This window comes from Filicampus tigris, chromosome 14, assembly GCF_054856515.1.
Source record: "Filicampus tigris isolate MCC_2025a chromosome 14, RoL_Ftig_1.0, whole genome shotgun sequence".
Lineage (NCBI taxonomy): Eukaryota > Metazoa > Chordata > Actinopteri > Syngnathiformes > Syngnathidae > Filicampus > Filicampus tigris.
This window is the reverse complement of record NC_141230.1, coordinates 5,227,838-5,255,713: the sequence shown is the minus strand read 5'-3', so window position 1 is coordinate 5,255,713 and position 27,876 is coordinate 5,227,838. Positions and strand designations below refer to the sequence as shown.

The window sequence follows — 27,876 nt, the reverse complement described above, 5'->3', positions numbered from 1 at the left end:
CCAACAGATGGCTGTTTAAAATTAGGGCAGTTCAATTTGAACTCATTCACTGCCAGACATTCTCAGACCCTCATTTACCCTACGTTTGAAAAAATGTTTAAAAATATATAAATAGCTTCCTGGGATTCAATGCGTGGACTATGAAAAGACAAATAAATATGTCCTTGGCAGTGAATGAGTTGATGGGTGTCACTGACAATACAGGTACGAAAGCATCTGAGCATTACTCGCCATGTGACTTTTCCATTCACACCCCCGCCCCCTCCAGAGCGAAACCAATAAAAGATGCCAAAATTGGGGCAGGCAGGGTGTAATTGAAGTGGATGTACTCTGTCTAACGTGGCAAGCTTTGTCTCCCTAACAAACTCCAGCAGGTCCAACATTGAAAAGGCAAATGCAGGTCATCTGAGGGGGGATTTGAGCTTTCATGCCACTTTGCTCATGTGCTTTCCCACGGGAATAAACAAGATAGTAAATGGGACAAGGGCAGGACAGTATTCATGCCATTTAATTGACTTTTACAATATGTTTAACTTTCATTTTCCATCAAAAAGACTTTATTTTCAAATGACATGTTACTCACATATCCCATACTCACTTTTGTCCTCATAATAGGAATCTGAACCACATTCCAACGAATTTGGTTACTTCATATGGACAAAAAAACAGTAGTATACATATAACATATGACAGCAATATAATCTCAACAAAATCCCCAAATTAGAAAATTGTGAATTTAGTTGGGGTTAAAAGAAATTTAAACAAAGAAACAGTGGGTTTTGTTTTTTTAGGGAATTTAATTTATTCGTTAAATTCGCAGTTTTGGTAAACTTGGGGAGTGTTTTGTGCAAATTCGAGTAGAAAGGAAAGTTTGCCAAGTCACTACACATGATACCCATCTATATCCCACTTTTCGATCTTCCTCTCGCTGTCTTGACTAGGAGTTCCATCCTCATCGTCTTTCTAGCACTACACTCACCATTTCTCCTCTGGACGTCTCCAAACCTGGGCTGGAGATTCCCCTCCAAACTTGTAAGGGTCACCAACTCCGGTCCTCGTGGTCACTTATGCTGCATGTTTTCCATATCTCCCTTGCGGCAAAGAAACCCGATTCAAATGATGAGGATCGTTAACAGGCTTCCGAAACGCTTGCAGAAGAGCTGATCAATTGAATCAGGTGTGTTGCACCTGGGATGGATGGAAAGCAGGCAGGATAGGTACCCTTGAGGATCGGAGTTGGTGACCCCTGCTCCAAAGAATCAAAACTCCCTCCGATTTGCGCATTTGGATCCAGAAAAGCACAATATAAATCTGATGCATTATCATTATTTGTAATCCTATCTAACCTGGTCACGCCAGAAGAGAAATAACATTTCTGCCACCTCCAGCTGTTTCCTGTTCAGCGCCACTCTCTCTCTTAGGCTGAACATCATGGACGGCTCCTCCGCTGTCTTGTAGTCAGGTCCGTAAAGATTGGGACACAATTCTTAACTGTTGGGCTTTAAGCACTGCCATAATGGATTTGAATGATGTGCTTTCACTGCAGACTTCCATCTTTGAGAGTATTTACACCAAAATCTGGTGAACGGTGTATGAACAAGTTTGTATGTCTCCCACTTTAAGGGAACATAATGGGATTAATCATAAATCAAATTTTAGATTTTTAATACTTTGCCATCCACACTGGGAGGCACCGTCCACAGAGTTCGGATTAATGTTGTCATCCTGCTTCTTTTGTCAGCAGTCACATCAACAAATACAAGGGAAGTAGTTCCACGGGCAGCCATACATGTACGGCCACGGGACAGCTGAGCAGCCAATTTGTCCCATTACCTTTGGTCAATTAAAGGCAGGGTTTCTCTATTTTCTGTTAAGCCCTCCCAGGAAGAAGAAAATATTTCACCCCTGCCCTATACAGGAGGGAAAAATTGTGTCTTGAGGGCAATTGGTGAAGTTGGCAGCATTCAAAGGAAATCGGTGAAAAAAAGACCACAGAGACAGACGCAATTACAAATGAAATCTTTATAGAATTTCTTCAAAAGAAACGAAGCCCATCCAATCAATACCAATTAGAAAGTTAGCTGGCCCCCCATAGGCAAGGGGTAGCATTGCTACAGGCAATTCTCACTCCCTCTTACTACTACAGTAAACATGCTGGAGTTTGTATTCCAGAAACCTTTGCATTCAAACATATTTATTCTGATAAAAATCAATACAAATGTGCAGCAGTTATTTCCCAAGCTGCGCATTAGCCTGGAAGCTAATACAGAAAGCAAAGTCTACATCTAAAGATCTCTGCAGTTCCGACAGTTGGCGGCGGAAACACGACCGGAAGCCTCCGGGCTTGACGTGCTCCACCTCCATGAGAACTGGAGAGCAGTAATATATAATGCAAATACAACAATGACAATAAACCACATGTTCGTTTCTTTTAGGATTGCCATGTACCAGACATTCACTGGAGAAAAAGAATCGGACCAAATCAAGAGTTATTATTATGCACACAGTAGGAGAATCAGAACATTTCAACGCTACGCTTAGGAAATAGATTTGCTCTTTGACAGCTTGATTCCAAACCTTGGCATGTTTTTTTTTCTTCAATTCCATTTGCAATTATTATTTTTGCAGACCAATCGGTTTTAATAATTCAGATGACTGGCCCCGCAGAGGCCCTGAACACAGCTGTGGATTTTATTATCAAGTAGGTACTGAGTCCGATGTATCTTGAACATTAAAAAGCTCACACTACCCGGAATATAGAAATTTCACGCATACCGGTGACATTCAACATTCAAGTGCCAGTGTTTTTTTTTTTTTTTTTGTACTGTCTTTTGGTCAAGTTTTCTGAAACTTTCAAAGAATCACTTTTGAGGCTTACAAAAATAAATATTTGTCAAAAATGCTTAATAAATTACACAAAAACTAGCAGCAAAAGTAGAATCTAGAAATCTGTGCAAATGGCTAAATTCCCCACCCACTGACTGCTAAATCCCCTCCCCCCCCCTGGTCCCAAATAAATCCTGGTTTTTAACATTGAGAACCCATCCCCCTATTGTAAACAAGCTGCGTTTTTTTTTTTTTTTTAACTCCCCCAACCGCCACCAATCTCCTCACACACTGTATTTGGAAGCCTAAGGACACATAAGCCAGACATCTATATAAAACTCTGGATGTGCAATAAAAGAAAGTTAGTAAAACTTGATGGGCACAAACATGCACGCACACACGCGCACACATACGAGGGTCTCAACGCGGCGAAATCAAGTAGCACCATTTGACCTCTGCTTTTCAACGCGATCAGTGCATCTGCTATAATTCGCATTAGTAGTTTTATTAAAAAATGTTTTCAAGGCACAACACACCTGATGAGAGAATCCGAGCATCGGCACACGTGCTTATGTGTGACCGTGCAGACAGTACTTTAAATGCCCTCCCCCTCACAGGGGGGACATGAACCCCTCCCCCATCCAGTGGTTACACCAATGACAACTGCGCCCTGTTCCACTTAGCCCCGCCTCTTCACTCCCTGGTTGAATTGATAACCCCATCATCTTTTAAAGCAGGGGTGGAGAAGCTTTTTCCTAGAGTCTTTACTGAACACATGAAAAATGTGAGGAAATGACTAAACAATTTGTTTGCTTCTACACAGTTGGCCAACCCCTGCTTTAAAGCGATGAAAGGTGACACCCCCCACCAAAAACGCAGCTTGAAAAAGAGAAAATGTTTATTAAGCCTGCGACTCACGTGACCTTTCACCTTGACCAAAAAACATAACACTTGCACATGCGGACCGTCGCAGTGAGAGATGGGGTCGACGCTGCAATATATGCCCTCCCGATGCGGTGGTCCTTTTAATGCAGCCCACTTTCACGATTTACGCAGGCGTTTTTTGTTTAGATGCAAACGCAAAACAAAAAACTGACTCAGTTTTTTTCTCTACAATTTTGTACATCGAAAAAAAAAAGTGAACTACAAACACATCGCCCACTTTGTGTAGCTAGCGCTCGGTAACATGGTAGCTGCCGTAACACTGTCAAGTCAATTGAAATAAGAAGGAAAACAAAATGGTGGAGTAACAAGTTCGTTGAAACATCAGCCATTGTTGGCACTGAACTGGATGATGCGCATTTAAGGGGCGTGGTCATTTCCAAGAACAACCATCGCCTTCGCGGTAAAATCAAAAGCCAGTTCAGGATAGAGTGAGCAAAAAAGAAATTCAAATGCGGATAATTCAGAGCGGCACAGTGGGCCCGTCAGCTGTTTGGTAGAAAATTTGAGGTTCAAATGGAATCGTGACTCAAAGAGCCACAAAACCCCAGTTTTTGCCAAGGTTTGATTACATACGAGCTTGTTTTCTCTTATTTTTTTAACCTTTCTAACATTTGCCACCAAACTAAACAGTCATAACTAAAATTTGAGCTCTTGGCCATTTTTCTACCTGGTGAAACAACACAGATTTATCCTGCTTCAATTCCAAAAGGCAGAGGACATGAATACACAAGTGATCCTCCGGTTGTTGGTTTGGCAATTTTGGGGGGCTATTCTTCCCCCCCAAAATGCTTCTTCTAATCATGACTGTGCATGTGTCAGCGTCCATGCTCACACTCAGATGTGCGCTCTCCGCTGCAGTGCACATGCCCGTACACGTGCTGCTGCTGACTTTCCTTAGCGTCACGCTGCGCTCGTGTGATTGTTTTGAGACAAGCGCCCGGCCGAGAACCAGGCTGGCTAATGTACTGTGTGTCAGTGAAGCTACACAGGGAGGGTTGTTATGGTCTGGCGTTTTTTCTTTTTAAACATGTGGTTTCCCATCAGGGTGGCATGGCAACCTACTCCTCAGGCGACTAGTTGCCCCACCAGTCCACACTACCCGAGTGGCTGTAGTTTCCTCCGTAGCCGTCGCTGCCATAGAAGTTGCCTCCGAAGCCACCTGGAGGAGGATGCCACACAAACTTTGGATCAACTTCAGCTAGTCGTGTACAGTTGGTGACAGGTAACAGGTTATCCTCCAATTATTTGAAACAAAGTAATACAATTTGGTATAAATATTAACATGAACAACTTTGTCGAGGTAAGCAAATTAAGCGTATTTTCAAAAACGGAAACTGATTGATGGATTCATTAAGTCCTATTTTCTCATGTATACATCATTTGTTTAACCAAGCAAAAATATACTTTAGCCAATCACTCGATTTATTGATCGAATTTTCAGGAGTATATTTGAATACTAAAATGTTCATTAGTCGCAGCCTGACTAATATAATAGGACACAGTTGAATTTTCCTTCTTTTACATTAACTTAAAACATTGGATGTTCCACTAGTTTAAGTTCATCACAAATTGATGTCACAACTAAACTTTCTAACACGTGAAATGGAAACACCAGCATTTGTGACAAAACCGATGACATGTGACCAACCTCCGCCGAAGCCACGATTCCCTCCGTGTCCGCCAGAAGTTCGGCCTGTGCGGTTGCCACCAAAGGCTCCAGATCCTCCCGGTGTCTGTCGGTAGTCCCGAGCACCGAAACCACCAGAGAACCTACAGGAGATTAGGAGTCAAAATGAATGCATTAATCAATCATCAAATTAATCAACAACGTCTTGTTTATTTATTTTTTTTTAAATAAAGTGATTATCTTTAAGAGCCATTGTTCAACAAGGGTTGTGGGTGTGCTGGAGCTGATTAATTTAAAACGGTCCAAATCCTCTAATTTCAACTTCTCAAAAGTAAACGTTCTGATTTGTCATCATTCACGAACGCAGACTGCTTATCTTTGCGTTCAATCAAAACGGGATATTTGCAGACGTCTGCTTTTATGTTGGAAAACAATGAAACATCTTTCCGAATTTCCTGACACATTACAGACCCAACGAGTAACTGAATCCTAATTGATCCTTTTTTGGGAGTGGGGGGGGGGGGGTCAGTTTAATCTTTTATGAAAATTATTTTGCAGCCCTAATATGAATAACCTGTCATTTTTATGTAGTCGAACCTGAAGCAGCATCGGAAGTGTATAAAATAGTAGCGCTTCACGTGAATCATTGCCCAAGAAGTAGCTCTCAGTTTAAAAAATACCAGTGAGTAGATCATACCTCCCATTTGAGTGATTTTTTTTTTTTTTTGTTAAATCATAATACCAAATATACAACAGTTTCCAATCTGAAAAAAATATTTCACTATAAACTACTTTTAAAAAAAAAAGTATTTAATCATTCAAATAATCAATTCTAAAACCATTCTATAGTGACAGCCCTACTAAAGATTAAGGGTGTGTAAAAACATTGATTCAATGCATTGCAATACTTCCCTTGCGATTCAGCAGCTTACGCCACATTCCAATATCCATTCAGTATATGCTCTGAATAGCCATTTTAAATCAATTGAACGGCTGCGTTCATATGCAAGGACCTTTGACCATACAATGTCATGCAAAATTTGAGATTTAAGAAGATGGTTCAAGTTCATCCCGATACAGCGCATCTCGATACACACTGGCAAGATGAAAAGTCATGTCAGAAGGCCCCGTCCCAAAGGTATCCACTGTTGAAGACAGCGGTTTTGTTGTTGTCAGCACAGAGTGCCTACACTAGAATGCCCAGAAGCCTGTCATTTGACTATTTCTGATCTACATTTGACTGTGTCACCCTGCCATACCCCCTTCTGCTTTGGCAGGTAATGGCGAATTCAAAAATTAAAGTCATCTAATTGTAGCCAGCAGAGTTGTTAGTCAAATATCACCCAGATTTGTAGTTCAATAGTTGTAAAAAAGTTTTTAAAAAACCCTGGGCACTCTATAAGGCCCTTTCAATGCGCAGGGCGCAGCTTGCCGTCGTCAAACCCATTGGTTGTGTATGTGGGGGCGGGACCATGGGATGGAGCGCTGCTGAGCTAGAGGACTTCGGCTGCCGTGGCAAGGCGGGCAATTGTAAAATGTTCCATTTGAGGCAGCATGGCGGCATGACATCAGACAAGCACCTCCGATTGGAGAGAAGTGGCAGCGTGATTGAGCATTATTTTGGCTGACTTATTTACAAGTAACAGCACGATTAAACTAGTCACATTCCCAGCGAGCCATTAGTTTTGCTCTGCTGCTCATCTTCCAAGAGGAAATAAACGGAGCTGGGCATTTTACAAAAAAATGGAGCATCCGTTATTCGGCATCCATCTGCAGCACTACCCTGCCGTCGTCCGTCATTTGCCTTTTTTTCGGGGGAGAAAAAAATAAATAAATAGTACCCGCCCATAGGACGGTCCGCCTCTGATTTTAAATGGGCTTCCGTCAGCGATTCCAACTGCAAAGTTCAGTAGACAGAATGTCCAGCTCTGGAAATAAATATTTAGGTTCACAGCTAATGAGGATAAGCAGTTCACAAATTGGATGGATGCAATTTTTTCCATGTTATACATAACTTCCATGTTTTTTTCGTTTGTACTCCATATGCACAAAAGCAAATGTGCACATTTAAAGAAGCTCCTTTTATAACCAACCATGGCACCCACCTGCTCCCAGTTAGTCTGTTGACCTGTGGGACGTTGATGAGCAATAAAAATGCTAGGTTAATGATTATGTGCTAAAATGAATAACATTTTTCAGTTTGAACATTAGTCTCTGTGGTGTATTAAACTAAATATAAGTTGAATATGATTTGCAAATTACTGCATTCTGTTTTCATTCACTTTTTACACAACGTCCCAACTTCATAGGAATTGGGTTTGTAAATAAATGCATATACCAATGAACATATTTTCCAGCGCGTTCACAATATGTGATGGGCTTTTTGGGGACTGGCATTGTGCTACTGTCAGATCTGTGAGATTTACCTCTTGGAGCGTCCGCGACTGCTACTCTTGTGCTGGTGCTCATAGGCCAGGCTCTCAAGCCAGGAGGGAACCTCCTGCTTAGCCTCCACCAAAATGTCCAGCAAGTCTTTGGTTATGTTGCTGTTTTTGTCGTTAAAGAACGACGTGGCCAGACCTGTGTGCAAACAAGCCAATACAAATGTTAAGGAACCAACAACATTAAAATGTTTGCCAAATTTGACAAATTTCAATTATTGATTTATTGTGTCGTGCAATTGTTATGTCATTGTGCATTATGTGATACACTCAGCTGTGAAGGTGGGAGTTGGCTGGATCCAAGACATCGACGTGAGTGTTTGCATTTTTCGGAAGCTGCATATTTCGTCAGCATGTCAGCAGGTCTTAAAAGCAATTACTTTTTTATCTTTATGCCTATATTAACAGTGGCTTTAAACCAATATGTTGCCACCAATTTTTAAAACGGTGTCAGCTAACAACACTGTTAGCAGCATGGAGTCTACACCTGAGAACGTATTCGTGAAACATTGATAACCGTATGCCAAACCAGCCTATCCATCGATAAATATTGCATTTGTGGAATAAGTGTTAATCCACTCCTTTTTAGCCATCTCTAGGGGCGGCCATTTTGTCTTCTGTCGACTGAAAATGACATCACAACTGCTCACAACGACATATCACAGCTCAGATTCAGCTAACAGGTCAACTGTGATTCACGTTCTGTCTCCACGGCAAAAATGACAGTGTATATATGGAGAGACAGTGACTGTTACATATTACTACCAACCAGAAATGCTTTTCTTTTTAAGTTTAAAATGGTAAAATGGCTTGCTTTAACCAGAGGTAGAACCTGTTTTTTTGTGTTTTGCCTTGCTGTAAATAAAACCTCATTGGCTGTTGACATAGGTGCTAGCTAGCTAGAAGATGGCTTTCAAGGGCCAAAGTTGTCCTCCAGGGCTAAAACTCTTCGTTTGTTGACGTGACGGAGTGGGAGTTTGGCAGCAAAGTAATGACAGAGATGTTGATACATTGACGAAATGAGCTTTAACTGTACTGCTTAATAGTTTCATTTAATTCTCATTAGCTGGCTAACTACACTCATACCCGCATACAAAACTCCACTCCAAAGCAGCATGTGCCCTCGTCAAACCCATCCTCACACATGCTGAGCTACTACTATATTAAAATCTGACAAGACCCGCAACAATACTTTCAGATTCGTTCTGACTCAGGTCCAACATTTCTGAGCCACTGATCCATTTTCCATGCCAACTCTTATCCCAATTCAAAACACACTCATTCGTGCACAGCCCTATTATGTACACAATACGTGTATACAATAAATTGAAAACTAATTCATACCAAGGTTGCCCACACGTCCCGTACGGCCAATACGGTGAACGTATTCCTCAATGTCACTGGGCAGGTCAAAGTTAATGACGTGCTTCACGTTCGAGATGTCCAGACCTCTCGCAGCCACCTGGAATAAAAAAAGGCCACCATTTTGTAATCTACTTCACATTGAGCATTACACTTTTTTCGTGAATTACTTACAGCCGTGGCCACCAGGATTGGGCAGCGCCCTGAGCGGAACTGGTGCAGAGCTTCCTCACGGTCTCTCTGAGACCGATCACCATGGATGCTGGTGCAGGCATAGCCCTCATGATAAAGGAAGTCCTCCAAAGCATCTGCACCTTTCTTGGTCTCCACAAACACAAGAGTCAGCGAGTCTTTGCCTGTAAAAACGGAGAAAAAGAAAACGATACACTGCATTCATATTTGGTGCATGTCTGCTGGGAAAGGAGATGAGGAAACGAACTCTTCTAGGTCATGACAAAAGGAAATCAAAATGACAAATTTGAAATGATAAAAGGGCTTGCAGTAGCTTTTTGTCAGACTAAAATTAATTTGTATTTAGTTGTTAAAAAAAAAAAAAAGGTACTGCAGATGGGGGGGAGGGGTAATGGCTTTCAGGGTCAAATCTTAGGATACAAGTAAAATGGCAGAGGGTTTAATGGATAGGAAAAATCATTCCACATCACATTTACAGCCAACTGCCACTCTGCCAGAAGGGAGAAAATCCAAAGCCTTGTCATTCCTTAAGCATGAGCAGGCTTTAATTGACAGGACTATGTCAGCCATAATGATAGGCAGGAAATTCCGAGCAAAGTAATTTTAAATGTTTCAGATCAAAACTGTGGAAATAAAAATTAAGCATGTTGGCTTGGGAGTGAAGGGGCACCTTTTTTTTCTTTTTTAAATAAGGAGGAGGGGTGAGTTGTGGGATGTGATATTTCTTTTTTGGTATTCACACTCACCTGGCTTTTCTTGGGCATCTGTCCCATTTTCCTGAATCTCATTGGGAATAACTAAGATAAAAACCAAAACCAGGCCAGAGTGTAAGCCTATGTGGTACACAGCGTTCAGACTTTATACAGACTGCCTACTAAACACCGAACGAATTCTACTGCAGCTGTTTAGCTAGGCATGGGGGCAACACAAGGTAAACTCGGTAAGAATTTACACCTGTGAGGAAAAACTCCAAAAGGGTCCTCTCACCTGTAGCATTGAGGAGGTCCAAGAGGAAAGACCTCTTGTCTGTTTCCTCCACCCAGACCACCTTCTGGGTGATATTTTCTGAGGTGGACCCAACGCGGCCGACCGCCAAGAAAATGTAGTCCTCAAGGAAATCGCGTGCCAAGATCTACAACAGAAAACCAGTTTTAATTCATGAAAATGTAATCGTGACTTCGATTTTGGCTTCTTGCGATCATAAAAACGTTATAATCCCGAGGAAAATTACTGTAGTGAACAGTATGGTGTGTATTCAAGTTCCTTGGCTGTGGAAGTCCCCTGAATGCAAACGTGTTTGCAGCAAGTGTGTGTCGCGGGTTATTCTGCCATCCTTGAGTGTGCATCAAGTTGTTTATTGACGCTTCAGGAGGAGTTTTTAGAGCTGCTAAATGTTATCGATCCTCTGTACTTTGTTTCGGAAATAATTGAACTCTTAACTCATTTCACCCGCAACACTGATTGTTGGCTGGCTAGCTAACATGCCTCAACATGCTGTGCTCTGGAAGTGAACATTTGCTTCCTGTCCATTGTCAACATAGCATAAAGTAACTAATCATCGCCTACATTGCAGCAAAAAAGAAACATTGAACAACAAAATATCAGGTGACTGCAGTATCTGGAGACAAATATACACAGAAAAGGTGCAAAGCTACAGAGGACCAAACAGATTTGGTCGTCACTGGCAAACGTCAGCTGAGGAGGAGGCCCGTGAGGTTAAAAGAATATTAATATAATACATATTTATGATGCAATAGGAGTAGGGGTATTCCGATCAGGTTTTATGACACCGACACCGATCATGCATGAGTGAGATCGGCCGACACCGATCACATGGAATATCTGTATATTTTTCCATTCATGATGACTGCTATTATGCAATATTATCTGAAAAAAAAACTGCCATATTATTGCCGTAATTTTGACAAATCTATATATATTTTCAAAAGCATGAAGAAATAAAACGTTGCTGGCACAATACAACGATTATAACGCAAAGATAACAGAAAAACTTACATTTACCAGCTTTTAATAACACAGTTTTTAACAGATCAAAAATAATGAGCAGTCTCAAAAGACTTAATTATGCAAAAAGTCAAATAACATGCCACCTAAACATTGCATGGTTCAGAATATAATCAAAGTATTAAAAACAGTCACATGCAGGCTTCACTTGAATAAACTATTCAATGAGTTCCTAAATTGAAATGACTCAGGAACTTGTTTGTTGCATAGACAAACTATCTTGTGCATTTGTCAACGAGAAAAAAGTCACTGTTAATCTTTTTGTGAATTATAAAATGATATAGTGGGTCTGTTGCCCACAAGTCACCTACAATGCGTATCCCTGTGCCAGTTATACTGCACTATGTCCGCCTTGACCTTATTCAATGCAGTGAGCAAACCCACCCTAGTCTCCCAATTGCTTGTTCTTCAAATGTCGGATTAAGTTGGTTGTGTTGAAACTTTTGGCCATGCTCCCTGAGCGAGGTACCTTTTCATGGCATATACAGTATTACAAGACGCAAAATCCACACACACAGCAGACAATGCTATGTTCACACCAACTGCGGTGGGCAGAATATTCGATCAAAGCCTTTTATTGCCAATCAAAACATCGATCACCCGCAGCTCATTCTTAGCAGCCTTGTGTTACGTCCCTCCCCTCCGCTCGCAGCGGAGGCGCGGCTCCGTTAGGGAGCCTTTCTGGCGGCGCGTTTCAATTGGAGTCAATGTAGCTCGCTCAGGCAGGCGAGGTTGCGTACAGGGCGCCGCGAGTGATGCTTTTGGACGGAGGGACGCCGTCGCGTATTAAACAAATCAACTTTTTTGCCATTTCATCTACCGCCAGCCAAGCATGAGCTGCGGGGGAGCGAATGTTTTGATCGGCAATAAAAGGCTTTGATCGAATGTTCCGATCACGTAATTTTTCACGGAAATCGGCCGATCATGATCCGCGCCTTTTCGATCAGAGCATCCCTAAATAGAAGATAACCTATAATAGTGCCATAATGGGGACATGTGCATCATTTCACAGCAGGAATAATGGATCAAGGAAATAGAAAACCTATTTTCTGTGCAGAAACTCAAATAAAATCTAGTCCATCAGCAGGGCTGTTTGCAAAATAGTTTTGAATTGCTGAATAATAATTGTTTATGAATCGAGATTTAAATATGAAAATACTGCTTAGCATGTCTGCCTCAGTTCTGTGGTTGTGGGTTCGAATCCAGGCTCCGGCCTTCATGTGTGGAGTTGGCATGTTCTCCCCATGCGTGTGAGGGTTTTCCCCAGGTACTCTGATTTCCGCTCACATTCCAAAAACATGCATGGTAGGGTGACTGAGACTAAACTGTCCATAGGTGTGAATGGTTGTCTATTTGTGCCCTGAGATTGGCTTGCGACCAGTTCAGGGTGTACCCTGCCTCTCGGCCTAAGACAGTTGGGGTAGGCTCCAGCACGCCTACGACCCTGGTATGGATGAGTGGTTCGGAGGATAAATGCATGAATATTATTTTGCCCATAATCACCCAGCCCTACGAGGTAGTATCTTTACACAAACCTGGATTTCCTTCGGGAAGGTGGCGCTAAACATCATGGTCTGACGGATGCCTTTAGGCGGCATGGTGTCTTGCTCCACAATGCGTCTTATCTGTGGCTCAAAGCCCATGTCCAACATGCGGTCAGCCTCATCCAGCACCAAGTAGCTGCACATTCATAAAAAAAAATAAAACATCTCATTTCTAACACATATACCAGGAATTCCCCCTAGCTGATGTTATACTGACTTGCAGTAGTCAAGACCGATCTTGCCCCTCTCCATCATATCTACCAGGCGGCCCGGAGTGGCAACCAGCAAGTGGCAGCCTCTCTCTAAGTCCCTGATCTGCTGGCCAATGTCGGCTCCGCCGTATACCACACATGGGCGAACGCGTGAGCGATAGGCAAACTGGAGCGGAAATGGAAACACATTCTCATTATTGTTATTATCAATACCATTTAAAGCTGCACGATTTATTGTATTCCTGATGATGGCAGCATGCAGTGCTGTGCTTATGAGCTCACCTTTCTGGCCTCATCATAGATCTGCAGTGCCAGCTCTCTGGTAGGAGCAAGGACGAGGGAGATTGGGTACTGCTTGCGTCGCCCGTATCTTCCGTTGTCCTATTGGATTCATATGTTCATCTAGACCGAAAAGACTTTTCGAAGCTGGAAGCAAAAACACATTTTCTACACGGGTTACCTGTCCACTATTCTTGGCTGCCTGCAGAGCATCTCCTGGACCTTCTGTGTAGATCTGACTCAATACGGGCAGCAGGAAAGCTGCAGTCTTTCCAGATCCTGTAAACCAGAGCAAAACAGATCAGAAATTGCATTGAATGATCCTGTCATCTCTGCCTGTAAGAGTTGAACAAATCTTACCGGTCTGGGCACAGGCCATGAGGTCTCTCTTGGACTTGATAATAGGAATGGCGTGCTTCTGGACTGGAGTGGGACGTGTGTAGCGACTCAGGTTGATGTTGCCCATGATGATCTCCCCCATGTCCACATCATGGAACTACAAGTGAATTAAGTCAGTGGTGCAAAAACCTGAGTGGATCCACACAACCGTCAATGACAAACTCACGCTTTCAATGTGGGGTGGGCAGTTGCTTCCAGTGGCCTCCACGGGAATATCATCATACTTCTCAAAGTTGATCCCCGTGTTGCTGCCGGAGAAGAGCTCACTAGGGAATGAGATAAATGTCTTAAAGAAGAGCACAGACCTGACCTGACAGCAGGTCGTTTGATATTTCAATTGATGTGTGGCTTACTGTTCTAGGCGCTCATTCGGAGCAGTAGGCTTGGACCAATCCTCGTCTCTGGATTCCTCCACCCAACGGCTGTTTCCTACACCAGAAAAGCGGCCACGTTCGTAGCTGAACAGACAGAACACTTCAGTACTATGCTCTAGAACAACTTTTCACTCAAATACAAAGAAATTACAGCAAGGTTATTTAATTGCGGCACTTGGATAAGGATTACTTTGATAACTAAAGCCTTCATTTTGAAAAATAACATTTTTATTTGTACTATTTGTGGGTGAAATTAGGTTTATTTGAGGGTGTAGTTTTTGTGTATTCCCCAAATTGCATAATGGGCCAAATCAAATACTCTCAACATAGATAAATAACCTTATAAACAGACCCAACAGACAGTCAAAAACTAGGAGTCTCACCTTCCCCTTGAGCCTGCTCCGCGGTCATTAAAAAAGGCAGACTTTGACCTGTCGTTACGCCCTCCAAAGCTGTTGAATGCATTGTCTCTGGCCTGTCCACCCCAGTTGCCATCCTTGCTCTCATAACCACTGAATCCTAGAAGGAAGCAGAAAATAATCCAACAACAATGACATTTCCTGAATATCTGTTTGGAGGCCAGCAGGTGGCATTCAATTAATGCCCAAGCATCCCTTTAGTTTAAGTTACAGTCTAACTATTACTACTAATGGTAATAGCTTAACATGGTGAATAAGAGTGTTTTGGGGTAGCGCTTTGAGTATGGTAAGATAGGGGTTCCCCACCTGCATTTAGCAATGGCTCATTTAAAGTAATCACACCCACCTCTATCATGGCGAGGGGGTCCACGCCCACCATATCCCCCGTTTGTGCGGTTGTCGTGGTAGCCGTTCACAAATCCATTGCTGCGGCCACCATCCCATCCAGAGGAATCTTGGGAGGAACAAAAAAAAAAAAAAAAAAAAAAAAAAAAAAAAAAAAGAAAGAAAAGAAAAACTCTGGATTAGTCTTGCGGAGAAGAACCTACTAGAATGTTGCTAATTACCTTCCATTAGCAAAGAACTGGAACATTTAGCCCATTTATAAATTAACATTCAAAGACAGAAGGATACCAGCAGCTATTCAGAAAACTGGCACAGTTCAAAGTTGTCGTTTTTTTTTTAAGCAGGGGGAAAAAAAGCAAGCATTGTCTAGAGCAGTGGTTCTTAAATGGGGGTACGTTAAGGCATCAGCTTTGTGTTCAACTATACAAGCCTAAATTTCACATTTAATACACATTTGTGGGAAGGGGAAAAAAAAAAAAGAGAGAAAAAAGCTATGCGAAATGACCGACAGAAAAGCCTTGCACCAAACCGAAATGGTTAAATCTATTGTTGTGATGGTTTTTAATAACCGTTGCACCCCTATTATACAGTATATAGTATTAGCCAGCAAAGCTCATTGCTAAACTTGCTAGAGGCCCCCTGGGGCGGCATCTCTCCTCAACCTGCCAAGTTCAATTACCCAGCTGCAGGTGAGCAGACCAGTGAAGCTTTTTGGGACAGTCTCTGCCATTCAATTACCAGAAAAACTTAATACTCTGTGATTCTCATTTTTGTTATTCTTTATCGGTTGATGATGCTAAAAATGTAAACTGCTATTCTTGTGTAATTTGCAGGAGTTCCCCCTACAATGCATGCCTTGACTAGATTATTATTTTTTTAGCTATCAATAATGGGTATCTGGTGTTAGTTTCTTTACCTAAAGTACAGGAAGTCTTCATTTTACGAAAGAGTTCCGTTCCTACACTGGCGATGTAACACGAATTTCGGCGTATGTCGGATTTCACCGGTAACGCTGAAATTTACGACAAAATACTTTGCATAAAAAACTAAAATACATTAAAATAAAAAAGCATAAGATGCTGTACTTAGCATTACTGCTGAGAAGTGCCTGGAGAAGGAGGAGAGGAGGGCGAAAAAGGCAAAGATACTGCCGACGCGCGTGCTCATTGCTCAACAGCAAGAAATGCTGATCTTTGTAGTCCAGGAAGTGCGTTGTTTGGCGCGAAACCCATCGCAAATACACAATCAGAAGTAAACAAGCTCAGAGACGCAGCACAAAGTCACACTTTTGGAGCGAGGAGGACGTGAATGAAAATAATTTTTCATGAAAAGAAAAGATTTTCCATAATTATTCGGCCCTAGTATTTAGGCAATGCCAGGATAAACCTTTTACATCTGACAATCACAGTTGTGCTAAAAGCAATAGTATTTTTAAACCTCACTCCAGATGCTGACGTTATAATTTAATTCTAGAACACAGTGTTGCTGTGTGAATACACACAGTTGCAGTAATATCCTGCTTTGCTACTGCGGTCACCGCAGTTTTGCAGAAGCCGTGCATTTCGGCTGAAATGACCTGTCCATTACAAAACGTATCTCCAATAAGTGATCTAGGTATTTAAAATTCAGACTGTTGAATCAAAACATAGAGGTGGCCGATATATGTCGTTATCGATATCGTCAATCTTGCCTACACGATGTGTAATTTTACATTATCGAGTATTAATACTGCCTCGAAGAGAGTCAGCCGAGGGCTGCAAAGTATGAGGAAATGCTGAAAAATCAGTGCGCATTGACAGCGGAGGAGGAGGAAGTGATAATCATTCACCGAATCAGCGAGCAGGACCCGGTCACGTCACTCTGTCCGCACTACAGCGGAGCCGTTTCCTCCACATTTCCTGGAGGAGTGTCGAACGGATATTCATAGCGAGACGCATGTCGTCTGTAGTTTGTAAATGGTTTGGGGTTGACAAGACTGACGTCGGTGGGAATAACATTGTTGGATGTGCCAAAACGGTCACCGTGAAGAGCAATTCTGTTGCACCACGAGCCATATGGATTACGAGGAAACGTTGGCGACCGCGCAAACACGCCAAACAAAAGGTTAAACACACACACCCAGTAAACAGTCGCCGAGTTGAACAAACAAATATAAACGCACGCACACACAAAGCGAACAAGGCAAACGTGACATCCTAGATGATCGGTTAACATTCAGTTTACATGCTTTTAGTCCGCATCATTCATAACTAGCCTGTATTCCCGAGACATGTTGCACAAACTAAGACGGTTTATTAGTGTGACGCCAGCATACACCCAAACATGAATAAAGTCACAAGTCTACATATCACAGCGATGAATGAGTGGGAAAACACACTTTTCTGTAAATTGCAGTTTTGTTATTCAACTTTATTCTGAATACGTTGGCCAATGTATGAGAAATGGGTGTTGTCATGACAATGTCTTTTTTTTCCCTATCGCTGGGTGACACAAATAAATTCTTTTCCTCATTCTGATTGCTGTAGTTAACAGGTTTTTCTCATTCTGATTGCTCTCATAGTTGGCAGTGGTACACCAGAACTTACTTCAGCTCAAAATGTCACATCATTATGGAATAACAGCAGAGACATTTAAATGACATAAATATTCACAAAAATCTATGTAAGTATAGTAATATCATGTTTTGCAGAAGCTGTATTTAGCAATTTAAAAGAGATGTTTAAAAGAGATGCTCACAAACGCTGTCTATCCACAATTGGTCTGTGAAGCAAGTGCAGATTTAAAATATTTCTTGTAGAATATCGTCAAATTATCGTTAGAGTTTTTTGAAAAAAAAAAAATAGATTTTTTGCCGATATCGCCCACCCCTACCTCCACACCTATTACTCAACAATCTTAAAATCTGGAATTCAACAGAAATCTTTTAATGCTAGACAAATAACTGCAATAAACTTTTTGGTTTAACAACACAATCCATACAAGTGGTACATGATTCAACAAATAAATGTTCCAAGCCATACAACTGCTAGAATGAAAAGTGAGGACTTTCTGACTGGTACTACGTGGGGGAAAGGTGTGCATGAGCCTTTTAGATTATTGCAGTGCAAAATGTTTCACACATCAAACCAGCACAAGACATACAAGCATGTGTGCTCATTCGATGCAATGCAGACATCCTAATAAAATTGAACAATTTATCGTTTTCGGTTTGACATGGTCATCTCAGACAACTTAATTTCATGATTGCCAAAGGTGTTTTTGTTTTTTTAAACAGCACTCTTATCCCCCAAAGCTCACCAATCAGAAACAGCAAGCTACTCGTGGACTGGTCACGCTAACCAATTAGCTGCGGAGGCGGTTTAAAAAAATAAACAAATAAAACACACTCATCTCATGTCGCTTTACGAAGCCGTTGATATTTTTGTCTACAAACACATCTTAACCATATATCACGTTCGACTGGTTCAAAGTGCACAAGCGCATCGTCTACATCACTGCAGTTACTCATTTCAGAGCTCCTGCGATCAACTGCGTCTGCCATATGACTCGAAAAGAATTCCGGACCATCCTCCGCGGGGTCACGACATCGTCACATGTATATTCTGATGCATTTCATTGGATTAAGAGACAGACAATTGGAAGAAAAAAAAAAAAGAAAAAAAAACGACGTATACGGTCTCCTGGCTTTAAGGGTAGAAAGACGCAACAGCGCTCTCGTCTCTAGTGGTAGAAAGGCGGTTATGCACTCCAGGCCTTAATGGGTTAATTGCAACGTTCCTAAAAACATTGAACACGAACCCGGAAGCTGTTCTCATGCTGTTCTAAATTTTCTTAAATGCACATCGAGGTGCGAGGATCGAGCATCTTCCGCGGGCTATCTTAAATCGACGGACGTTGATGTATCCTCTGTGGAAGTCCTGTAGCTTCTTGATGGCGACGTATGAAAATGGCAGTGTACCCGGAAGACCGTCAAAGACGCAGGACTTCAAATTAAACAGCTATTAACCCATGCTTGTGTAATTTCTTGACTACATTAGTTTGAATAAACATTTTGTAGATTGTCTTTTCAATTTGTGGCAGTACTTAAATACCAAAAAGACTCAGGTTTGCGGTAATTAGGCTATTTGTCAAACGCAATCAAAAACGGAATTTTACGAGACAAGTCATTGCGCGCCAAATACGCAAGGCGCGCAATGGGAGTGAAGGCCACGGGGGAGACACGCTTGGGTATTTGACTTTAATTTAATCCCACTTGAAACAAAGCATAGAGGGGTGATATTTCTGCCATGCAGACAGCACATTTGTGACATATGTAAATGACCTGACTTCATCTTAGTAGACGTCACCATGAAATCAAATCATGGAGTGATTGACTCATGACACCAAAACATGAGTAACTCCTCCCTCCTTGATACGGGTGGGAGGTGCTTGCATGTAAACAGAGGAGCGAGGAGCAAGAACCTAGGAAGCTGCAATTAGAGAAGTGAGATGAGTCCACAGTCGCTCAGCACCCCACTGCCCCCGCTTTCCCCACTGGTTGTGCACGCTAAATGCTAAGCTAAATTACTTCGCACGTCGCAAGTAACTAATCCTCACCTCAGTGTCAACAAATAAAATGGACTTCTAAAAATGTTCTTTACAAGAATATTTTCTATGTAGCCCCAGTCGAAAATCGCAACATCTGCCACAAATTGAGGTGGGGGTGAACCTCACAATTCAATCTTTTCCAAAAATCCCTCAGCCTTAAGGTTTTTGTTTCATGATGCAGCAAACATCAGTTCTTCAGAGTGCCACAAAAATAGCTAATTCTCATTTGAAATTCAAGCATTGGAACATGTTCAAAGTCTTAGGCAACAAAGTCCGAGGCAATTTGGCAAAAAGGAAAAACAAAAAACATTGCCTCGTTAAGCATCAACCTGTTGCGTTTTTTTCGCTGACAGTGGTTCCCTAAAAACTAAAGCAAATCAGTGTTTAGGGAGCTCTGTGGTGACATGAAGAGCAGCTGTGATTATTTAACCACCACAGTTCGAGTGATTGCAGAAAGAATTCCACCCAGCTGCTTCTGCTGACTACAGTCATTTGTTTCAAGAGTGTGTGCGCGCACACGTACCCAAATATTGCTACACCAGCAAGCCTTTGGTCACTCGATCTTTACAGCAGAGTGTAAGTAAGCTGCCACAGTCAGTAGTTGGAACAAAGGTCTGAATACACTCTTGCATTATGATTGCACTGCTGTATGCTTTTTCAATAGCAAACTTGACTGCATGGAAATTTCCACAAGACAAGGAACTATGCCAATTAGTTTCCATGAATGCAAAACATGTAATTACAGTATTTCGTCATACTATGCCTACGCACGAACCGATAACCGGTTTGACGATTTACGATGGTTTTAAAAAGTCAAAGTTTCGATAATCGCTGATACTGTGTCACGGGTACTGAAATGAATAGCCTCTTAAGTTAATTGCCTCCAATTTACTTTTTTCTCCTTCTCAGCGAGTAGCTACCAACAGAGGATTACAGGGAGAAAGAGGGCGATTAACGAAAGAGACATGAGTGGCTTTGCATTGTCCTTGAAAATAAAATAAAGTGGAATATGTATAGGTGCCAGCGTGTCCCCAGGACAACATGAGTAGCGCACAGGTCTTTTCTAAAACTAGCTCACCAGTGATGGGACACCCTGACTTGCTAAATACAATTAAAACATACGAATGATGTTACCATTTAATTATTTAAACTTAACATGGTACAGGTTTCTTAATATACCAAATATTCTATATTTTGTCTACAAATAAAATAGATTATGTTCAAGGGGAAAAATGCTGTTTTTTATTTACCCGAATATTTTAAAAAAGGACATTTAGAGCTGTAATTCAGTTTTTTCCCCACCAAACGACAGTTCGCCCCACTCCAAATATGTAGCGTAGTAAATTGTATCCAGTGGAACCTCATTTGAAAAGTCATGGTCTTACTGACCATATAAATAGAGCCAGCTCCTCAAGCATTTGTTATTATGCTTTAGCATTATTAGACTGTTGCATTCTTATTTGGTGTTGTGTAACATTGATGGCAAAGAGTAAATGTGACAACCACAAAACAAGAAAGCGAACATGTGAGAGGCAAAATGGTCTCTCTGGTCAGTACAACATATGCGACGCAATTAAATTTGACATGCAAACACAATTTAACGAGTAGATGCTAACATTAGTGATCACTTCACTTGGTATTTGCAGCACAGCACTTGTTTTCCAAATGTTCTCATGTGACCTGTAGTCTGCAGTGCCTCCTCCGCATGCACTGTGAACCATTCCCATGTCTGTAAATTGATATACAGTAACTCTTCTGTGCCAGCACTTAGTTTTTGGAAGGTCGGTACTGAACTCCTGGTCATGGAGGGCCAAATGTTAAAGGATGAGGACAACCTTGAAGGGGGACTAACTCCCATCACACATGGTTAATTAAAAAGGCAATATAGAATGAATAGAAGCAATACACACCAATGCTTAGAAAATTGAAACTCTCTCTTTGGCACTCATTGTCAAATGGCTGCAGACTTGTATGACACACTGAACCGTTTTCCAAGAGTTTCACACTTTTCTCTCTGCCTTTGACTATTTACCCCATGCCTGTGTTCAAATCAAGTTAAAACAGAACTAAAATGCAGTAAAGGTACTGCTTGTCCAGCACAGAAGCTTAATAGTCAACATCTTTTGTCAACCCACAGCCAGGATTATGTTATAGCAAAGGCTGCCATTTGTGAAAATAGTAATGATTTTAAAATTTTCAAGACTTAAATGCAACAAAAGGTGGGACCAAACTTAGACTTACGAATGAGGGCTTTAGATCTCGTATTAGTAAAAACAGCCACGAGTGATGCAGTGCATTAATTTACCAAAAGCACCATCACCATGCTTCTGTGGTTTTAGCTCCAAAGGCCAAGACACACCGACTATAGAGTCAAGGGGGCATGCCAAGGTGTACCGCATGTATTTCGCCAGCCCCTGCTGTAGGCATGGTAAAGGGCAACCTCCTGAGAGGCCAGTCTTGGGTAACCTGAGCAAAGGTAGGGAAGCAGGCTATAAAAAGACTCACGTGGCGTGACTGACTCATGCGATATGAGCGGGTGAGGCCTCGACTCAGCACTAATAGTTACCAATCTCGGGGTCAGCCCATCCTGACGTAAAGGAGTCATTTCTTTGGGTCCCCTGGCTCTCTGCTGGCCATGGTTTTGGGGAAACTTGGGAAACATTACAAGTGACAAATGGCCTTGATGCTACAAGGGAATAACTTGGGAAAATAGACCAAAGACAAAACACTCTAGGCTCAGTTCCAAAAGAGTTTGGTATTTCTTCCATCTTGTGATCTTACAACAGGAACGTACCAGTAATTGAAGCAGGAAATTTTGGCCAACCATAGAACCGGTAATGGTAACTCATGAACATGTCCGGCTCCTCACTATTTCCCGGACTATAAGTCATATTTTTTTCATAGCTTGGCCGGGGGTGCGATTTATACTCCGGAGCGACTTATGTGTCAAATTATTACCAGTATATCATTTCACATGTCATTTTAACCCACATAAAGAATATAAAAATTAATCCTAAAAGCTACTAAAATACATTAATAATTTGAACGGTTAAAATCTAATATTGTGTTGAATAAGTAATTAAAATAGTATGATAAGACAATTTGACTGTATCAATCCATCTATACAAAATAGTGTACTGTTCCTTTAAAAGGCGCCATACCTAGCAGTGCATGGTCTTGCATCATCATCATCAGCCAGCCAGCCAGCCAGCCACACACACGCGCACACACGCCGACCAAATGCAAAAATACTTTTGGAGACTTGGAAACATTCTACATGGTCGGCGATAAATAAAAGACTTATTTAATCAATCTACGACCGTTTTTGGTGAGTTTAAAGTTATGTTACCGTAACTTTCTTGTAATGCTACGTGTGTGGATGTTAGCTAAATGTTACCATCGTAGCTCGGTGGAAATGGTGTACTAAGCGCACAATTTTATTTATTTGCATTACGCGACAGAGACAACTTGGATCACAGGGGGGGGGTACACTTATACTCCAGTGCGACTTTTTTTTTTTCTTCTTCTTCTTTTTGCATTATGCATTTTATGGGTGGTGCGACTTATACTATGAAGCGACGTATAGTCCGGAAAATACGGTACTTGTAACAACATATCAATTCATACACAACTCTGACAAGCAGGTTTTAAATGTAAACAATGAACAACCAGTTGGACAATTTTGTAAATAAACTTCAGATAGTAAGAGGGTCAATTTGTTGTTAATTTAATTGGATGTTTTAACTGGATTAACTAATACAAGCAATACAAGTCAATTTCAACTACATCCACACTTTTACAAAGTCGATGTCAATGCAATTTGCATTTTGCTGAAAGTGAGAGGTGAGTTGGATAATGGATGGATGGTAATGGCTAATGACTAGCATGAAAATGACCAGGGGAGGTTTCAAATTCCAGTAAGACTAGACTAGTGTAGTCTTAAAACAGTCGATGGTTTTACTTTAATACCATGGTTAACAATGCATGAAATGTAATAAGGAGCAAATAGGATTTTCCAAGCAGATGCCAATATGTGCATTATGATTAAAAAATTATGAAAACATTTTGCTAAGCACATGTTAAAAGAAAGTATCATGCTACCAATGCTGCCGTACTCGCTTTCATCAGCGCAAGCTTTCAGCTTTCTAACATGCTTGATCCTTTTCACCTTGCATGGTTAAAACTTCCTGCAGGTGGGGGGGGGAACTCACCGTGCTGTTTTGTATTTTGTGATGTTTTGGCTGCCATCGTGTGTTGGACTACATGTGAGGAAGTGTCCGTGATAGCTGGAGCCATGAGAAATAAAAACGCAGCCATGCAAAGTTGTCATGCGGTCAACTAAGACGATGAATTGAGCCGTATGTTTTCAACCAAAAGACACGACGAAAAAATGTGTAATATTACATGCCGCCGAGTGGCAATGTCCGCTGGCGCTTGATATTACATCATAAATAGGCGTCATCTTACTTTTCCTACCGAGTGGATTGTTATGTTACTAACTGGAGATCAGGTTAGCTTAAATTTTTTTACAAGTTTTATTTATCTGTCTATATGTTAAGTTGAGTGAGTGTTTTAAAAAGTGCAGTCCACATTTACACGTTTCGTGAAATGAAGTGACGTGTAGGACATGGTAGAGCCACAGGATTGTTGTTTATCGGTCTATATAAGAAGATGAGTGATTAAGTGCAGTCCACCTTTACATCATGTTTCATGAAACAAAGTGACATGTAGGAAGTGGTGAAACTACTAATTTGTTTGCATAATTATTGTACTCTGCACTTGAGTTTGTGACTTTACAGTATAGTATCAGTATATTTATGCTTACACCACACCTGTGTGGCAGAATTATGTTGTCATGGTGAATGCTTACCAAAGTGCACATCAAAATATTTAGTACGTTTAAACTTGTAATTGTAGTAGATAAACTATTGTTCAGATTAATGCCTCATTTGCATTGTCCTCAGTATTCTATAATGCGTAACAGATCGTGTTTGTTGTAATAGATTGATTGTTGAAAAATACATTAGAAAACGACCTTGGGGAAAAAAATAACTCATCGCAATCTTCAGGGAAAAAAAGTGCAATTACATTATTTTCCATAATTGTTGAACCCTATTGCATAGAACATTGTAAAGAAAATTTTGGGGTTGCCTTCCTCTTTAACATTGAAGTGAAGAGCACCCATCTTAATCCAACCATATCCCACCCCCTTCACACTGGCTTTGCTACGGCTACGTCATGCATGTGGATATTAGGGGTATACCGGTACACATGGGTGTATTAATACGTTTCGGTATGGCATGTTCGGTCCACTTATTAGCGCGAGTTTAAGCACGGGCGCTTCTGACTATTGCATGCGGGAGAGGAGGGTAGTGGGACAAAAGAGCCAGAAAAGAGCCAGAGCTCGACGGTCCCCCCGCACACTGCGGTCTCCTGTTTGGGAACATTCTGGCTTTCCTGTTAAAATCGCCGATGGGGAAAGGTACGTGGAGGAGTCCCAAAGTTGTGTGCTGACATTGCTACAGATCGGGAGCTATGTTGGCGGCTATGTTGCAGATAGCACGTCTAACATGTGCGGCATCATCCGACTGTGAATGTTTCTTAGACGAGGGAGCAAAAACGTTAAACTTAAATAACGAGAGTTATCATATTGTAGTGTCTTCCAGGAACACACCATCAGACGTAGTTTAATTATGACGTTTTTTATTAATCCAAGTACAACTGCTCACGCTTTTCTTTCTCCACTGCTCCACTCGCTTGCCGTACGATGCCTTCATTAACCTCGGAAAAATAACTCAGCAACACACAAATCCGACCACAACACAGATGACCCAATTCGTTACAACATGCTGTTCACCGTTCAAAGACTTCAATGCCTAAAAAGTGTTTACAATTTCAGACTTTTTAAAGTTACTGTATTTTTTCATTAAAAAAAGAGTTTTAATATAGTTAGCAATAATTGTAACTGTTATTGTATATTTTTTTTCATCACAAAAAGTGTATATATGTACTGTAATGACAACTTGGCTTTAACTTGAATACTTACATGTGTCGTAGTCATAGGCTGTTGCTTATGTATTTAAAGACTTCAGTGTCTTAATTTACAAAATTAAGAGATCCCTATTGTTAGTGTATTTTTTTATTCTGGTGTAATTCCTTAGAATATCACCCGAATGGTTTTGCATTAAATAAATTCGAATTTATTTTTTTCCCAAAAAAATGTACCATTTTACATGTCACCTTTTCAAAATAAAAATATTTTTAAAAAATTTGGACCGAAAATATGCCGAACCGAAGTTTTAAAAAAACGCACCGAAATGTGATTTAGCGTACCGTTACACCCCTAGTGGATATGCAGATTTGCCCTCAGCAAAAGCAGACAGAAGGGACTTACAGAGATTTACTGGTGCCACTGAATAACCGCACTGTCTAGCAGCGGAATAAGCATTTCCTGCTGTGGAATAAGAGCACAGTAAAAAAAAAAAAAAAAAAGTAAAGTGTGTGAAACAAGAGGATATCAAAGATGCATTCAAGTGTAAGGTATTCATGTGAGCTAGTTGTGCCTGACATGTCATTAAGGCTGTCATTGCCAATGGGGGAACTGAAGACCTTTGTGTAAATGAGCATGTATGGCCCAAAAATGTTATTTAATGTGTTCAAAATGGGACCCAATTTGACATATGGGCAGTCTAGAGTGAAAATGTGATGCCAATTACATTTTGTGACTGACTCAAATGATACAGTGATCACTTTTTAACAAAAACTACCATTGAGAAAGTTGTTACAGTACAACCAAATGTTTGGGAAATAAGCAAGAAGTCGGCTATAAGCCTGACTGTGCTTTCCTTTATTTTGGCTCCCTTCACCAAGATCTCGGGAACTTGAAACAAAGGAAAGCAAATGGAGTGTCTGGCAGCTTAATTAAAAACTCACCATTTTTGGGACCATCTTTGTTCCTCAAGTGAGGTGGAATGTAACGTCCTGGAGAAGAGAGAGTAAAAGAGCATGTTTCAGAATTTAAAAAGTAACTAATGATCAATAAAAGCTGAACATGACTTGAGAGAAGTAACACCATACCACTAACCCAATGCATTAAGTACAGATAGACCCACAAATGTAGTCATTGGTGGAATCACGGTATACCCCAGGATATATCACATCCTTCAAGTGTTAATCATCAATGCAGCTCAGGTGCACTTAAAAGACAGACAAAACCTTTAGCTTAATCAAATACTTACTGCCAGTTCCTCCGCCTTGTCCCTCAACAGAGTTCAAGTCTAGGGCAGCAAGCTACAAAGAAAACAGAAATGTGAGATTATATAATGAAACGTTACGTTGAACCGGTAAAACTGAGGACGAAATAGGAGCCAAAATGTACAATTATTCAATTATGGTACGATTGAGACGTAGTCCAGTGGTATCAGGGAACGTCCATCGATATGAGGAAAGGCCACGAACTGACAAAAAATTAGACACGTACTTGGGATGAACGTATTGGCGACACTATTCACGCCCCAAGCGTGAATGTTAGTGTCTCAAGTGTGTGTGCCTTTTAGACCCGCTGCCAACGGTTCTCTTTTTTTTTCCTCCTGCGCCACGTTTCAGGTTGAGAAGGCCCAATGTTAGCTAACCTGCTATACCGGCCGGTAAATGATTTTAAATAAACGTAAACTGCAGATGGACGCTTGACAGCGTGCGTATGCCATTTTAGAAGCATTAAAAGTCCACCTGGTATGTTAAACTGTAGTGGTAGTGAGAGGAATTTACGTCGACGGGTTGTTACGAGCCATCCGCCATCACAACCTTCCCTAACAAGCGAAATCGTCGCCTCCATTTTGCTAGTCGCCATATAGCTTTAGCGCGAGCTAGCAACGAGGCTCGACACCAGACGCGCTTGACGGCAAACCGCGACATTTTAACACAAAAAGTCGGAAGTACACAACGGAAAAACAAACTTACCTGCTGATCTAGACCGTGTGGATTATCAACGACCACATGACTCATAACTAGAGAGTAGTGGGGGATTATTTTCTGAGGAGAAAGGATTTTTTTTCTTTGTTAGCGCGACCGGGCTACACTGCAACTTTGTTTCCTCGTCTGTTTAGACAAAATTAGAGCAGAGCTGGATTAAAGCACTGACGAGACAAAAAAAACGTTCGCTTAAAAATAAATAAAACGCCGACACTTATGTTTATTCTAAATTTAAGTTTCGAAAAAAATCGACCGCTGTTGCTGCTGCCGGCGGGATTGACCGTGCTGGAATGAGACGCTAGACGTTCAGGTAACGCGAGATATCACC

At 41.3% G+C, this 27,876-nt stretch overlaps 1 protein-coding gene across 2 annotated transcripts; it reads right to left on the bottom strand.

The window, feature by feature from the left end:
• Positions 1-2,007: 2,007 nt before the first annotated feature.
• ddx3xa (DEAD-box helicase 3 X-linked a) lies at positions 2,008-27,876 on the bottom strand. Of its 2 annotated transcripts, XM_086052612.1 has the most exons (19): positions 27,537-27,876; positions 26,816-26,867; positions 26,511-26,558; positions 14,992-15,099; positions 14,610-14,745; positions 14,206-14,310; positions 14,019-14,118; positions 13,814-13,949; positions 13,635-13,732; positions 13,457-13,555; positions 13,180-13,340; positions 12,954-13,098; positions 10,381-10,525; positions 10,140-10,190; positions 9,376-9,557; positions 9,184-9,301; positions 7,825-7,978; positions 5,420-5,541; positions 2,008-4,930 (listed from the first exon to the last, which is right to left on the bottom strand). In XM_086052612.1, the coding sequence occupies exons 1-19, from the start codon at positions 27,579-27,581 to the stop codon at positions 4,845-4,847; spliced, it is 2,091 nt and encodes a 696-aa protein (XP_085908738.1). In that variant the 5' UTR covers positions 27,582-27,876; the 3' UTR covers positions 2,008-4,844. The 2 variants fall into 2 exon arrangements, with proteins under 2 accessions (XP_085908738.1, XP_085908739.1); XM_086052613.1 differs by lacking the exon at positions 10,140-10,190.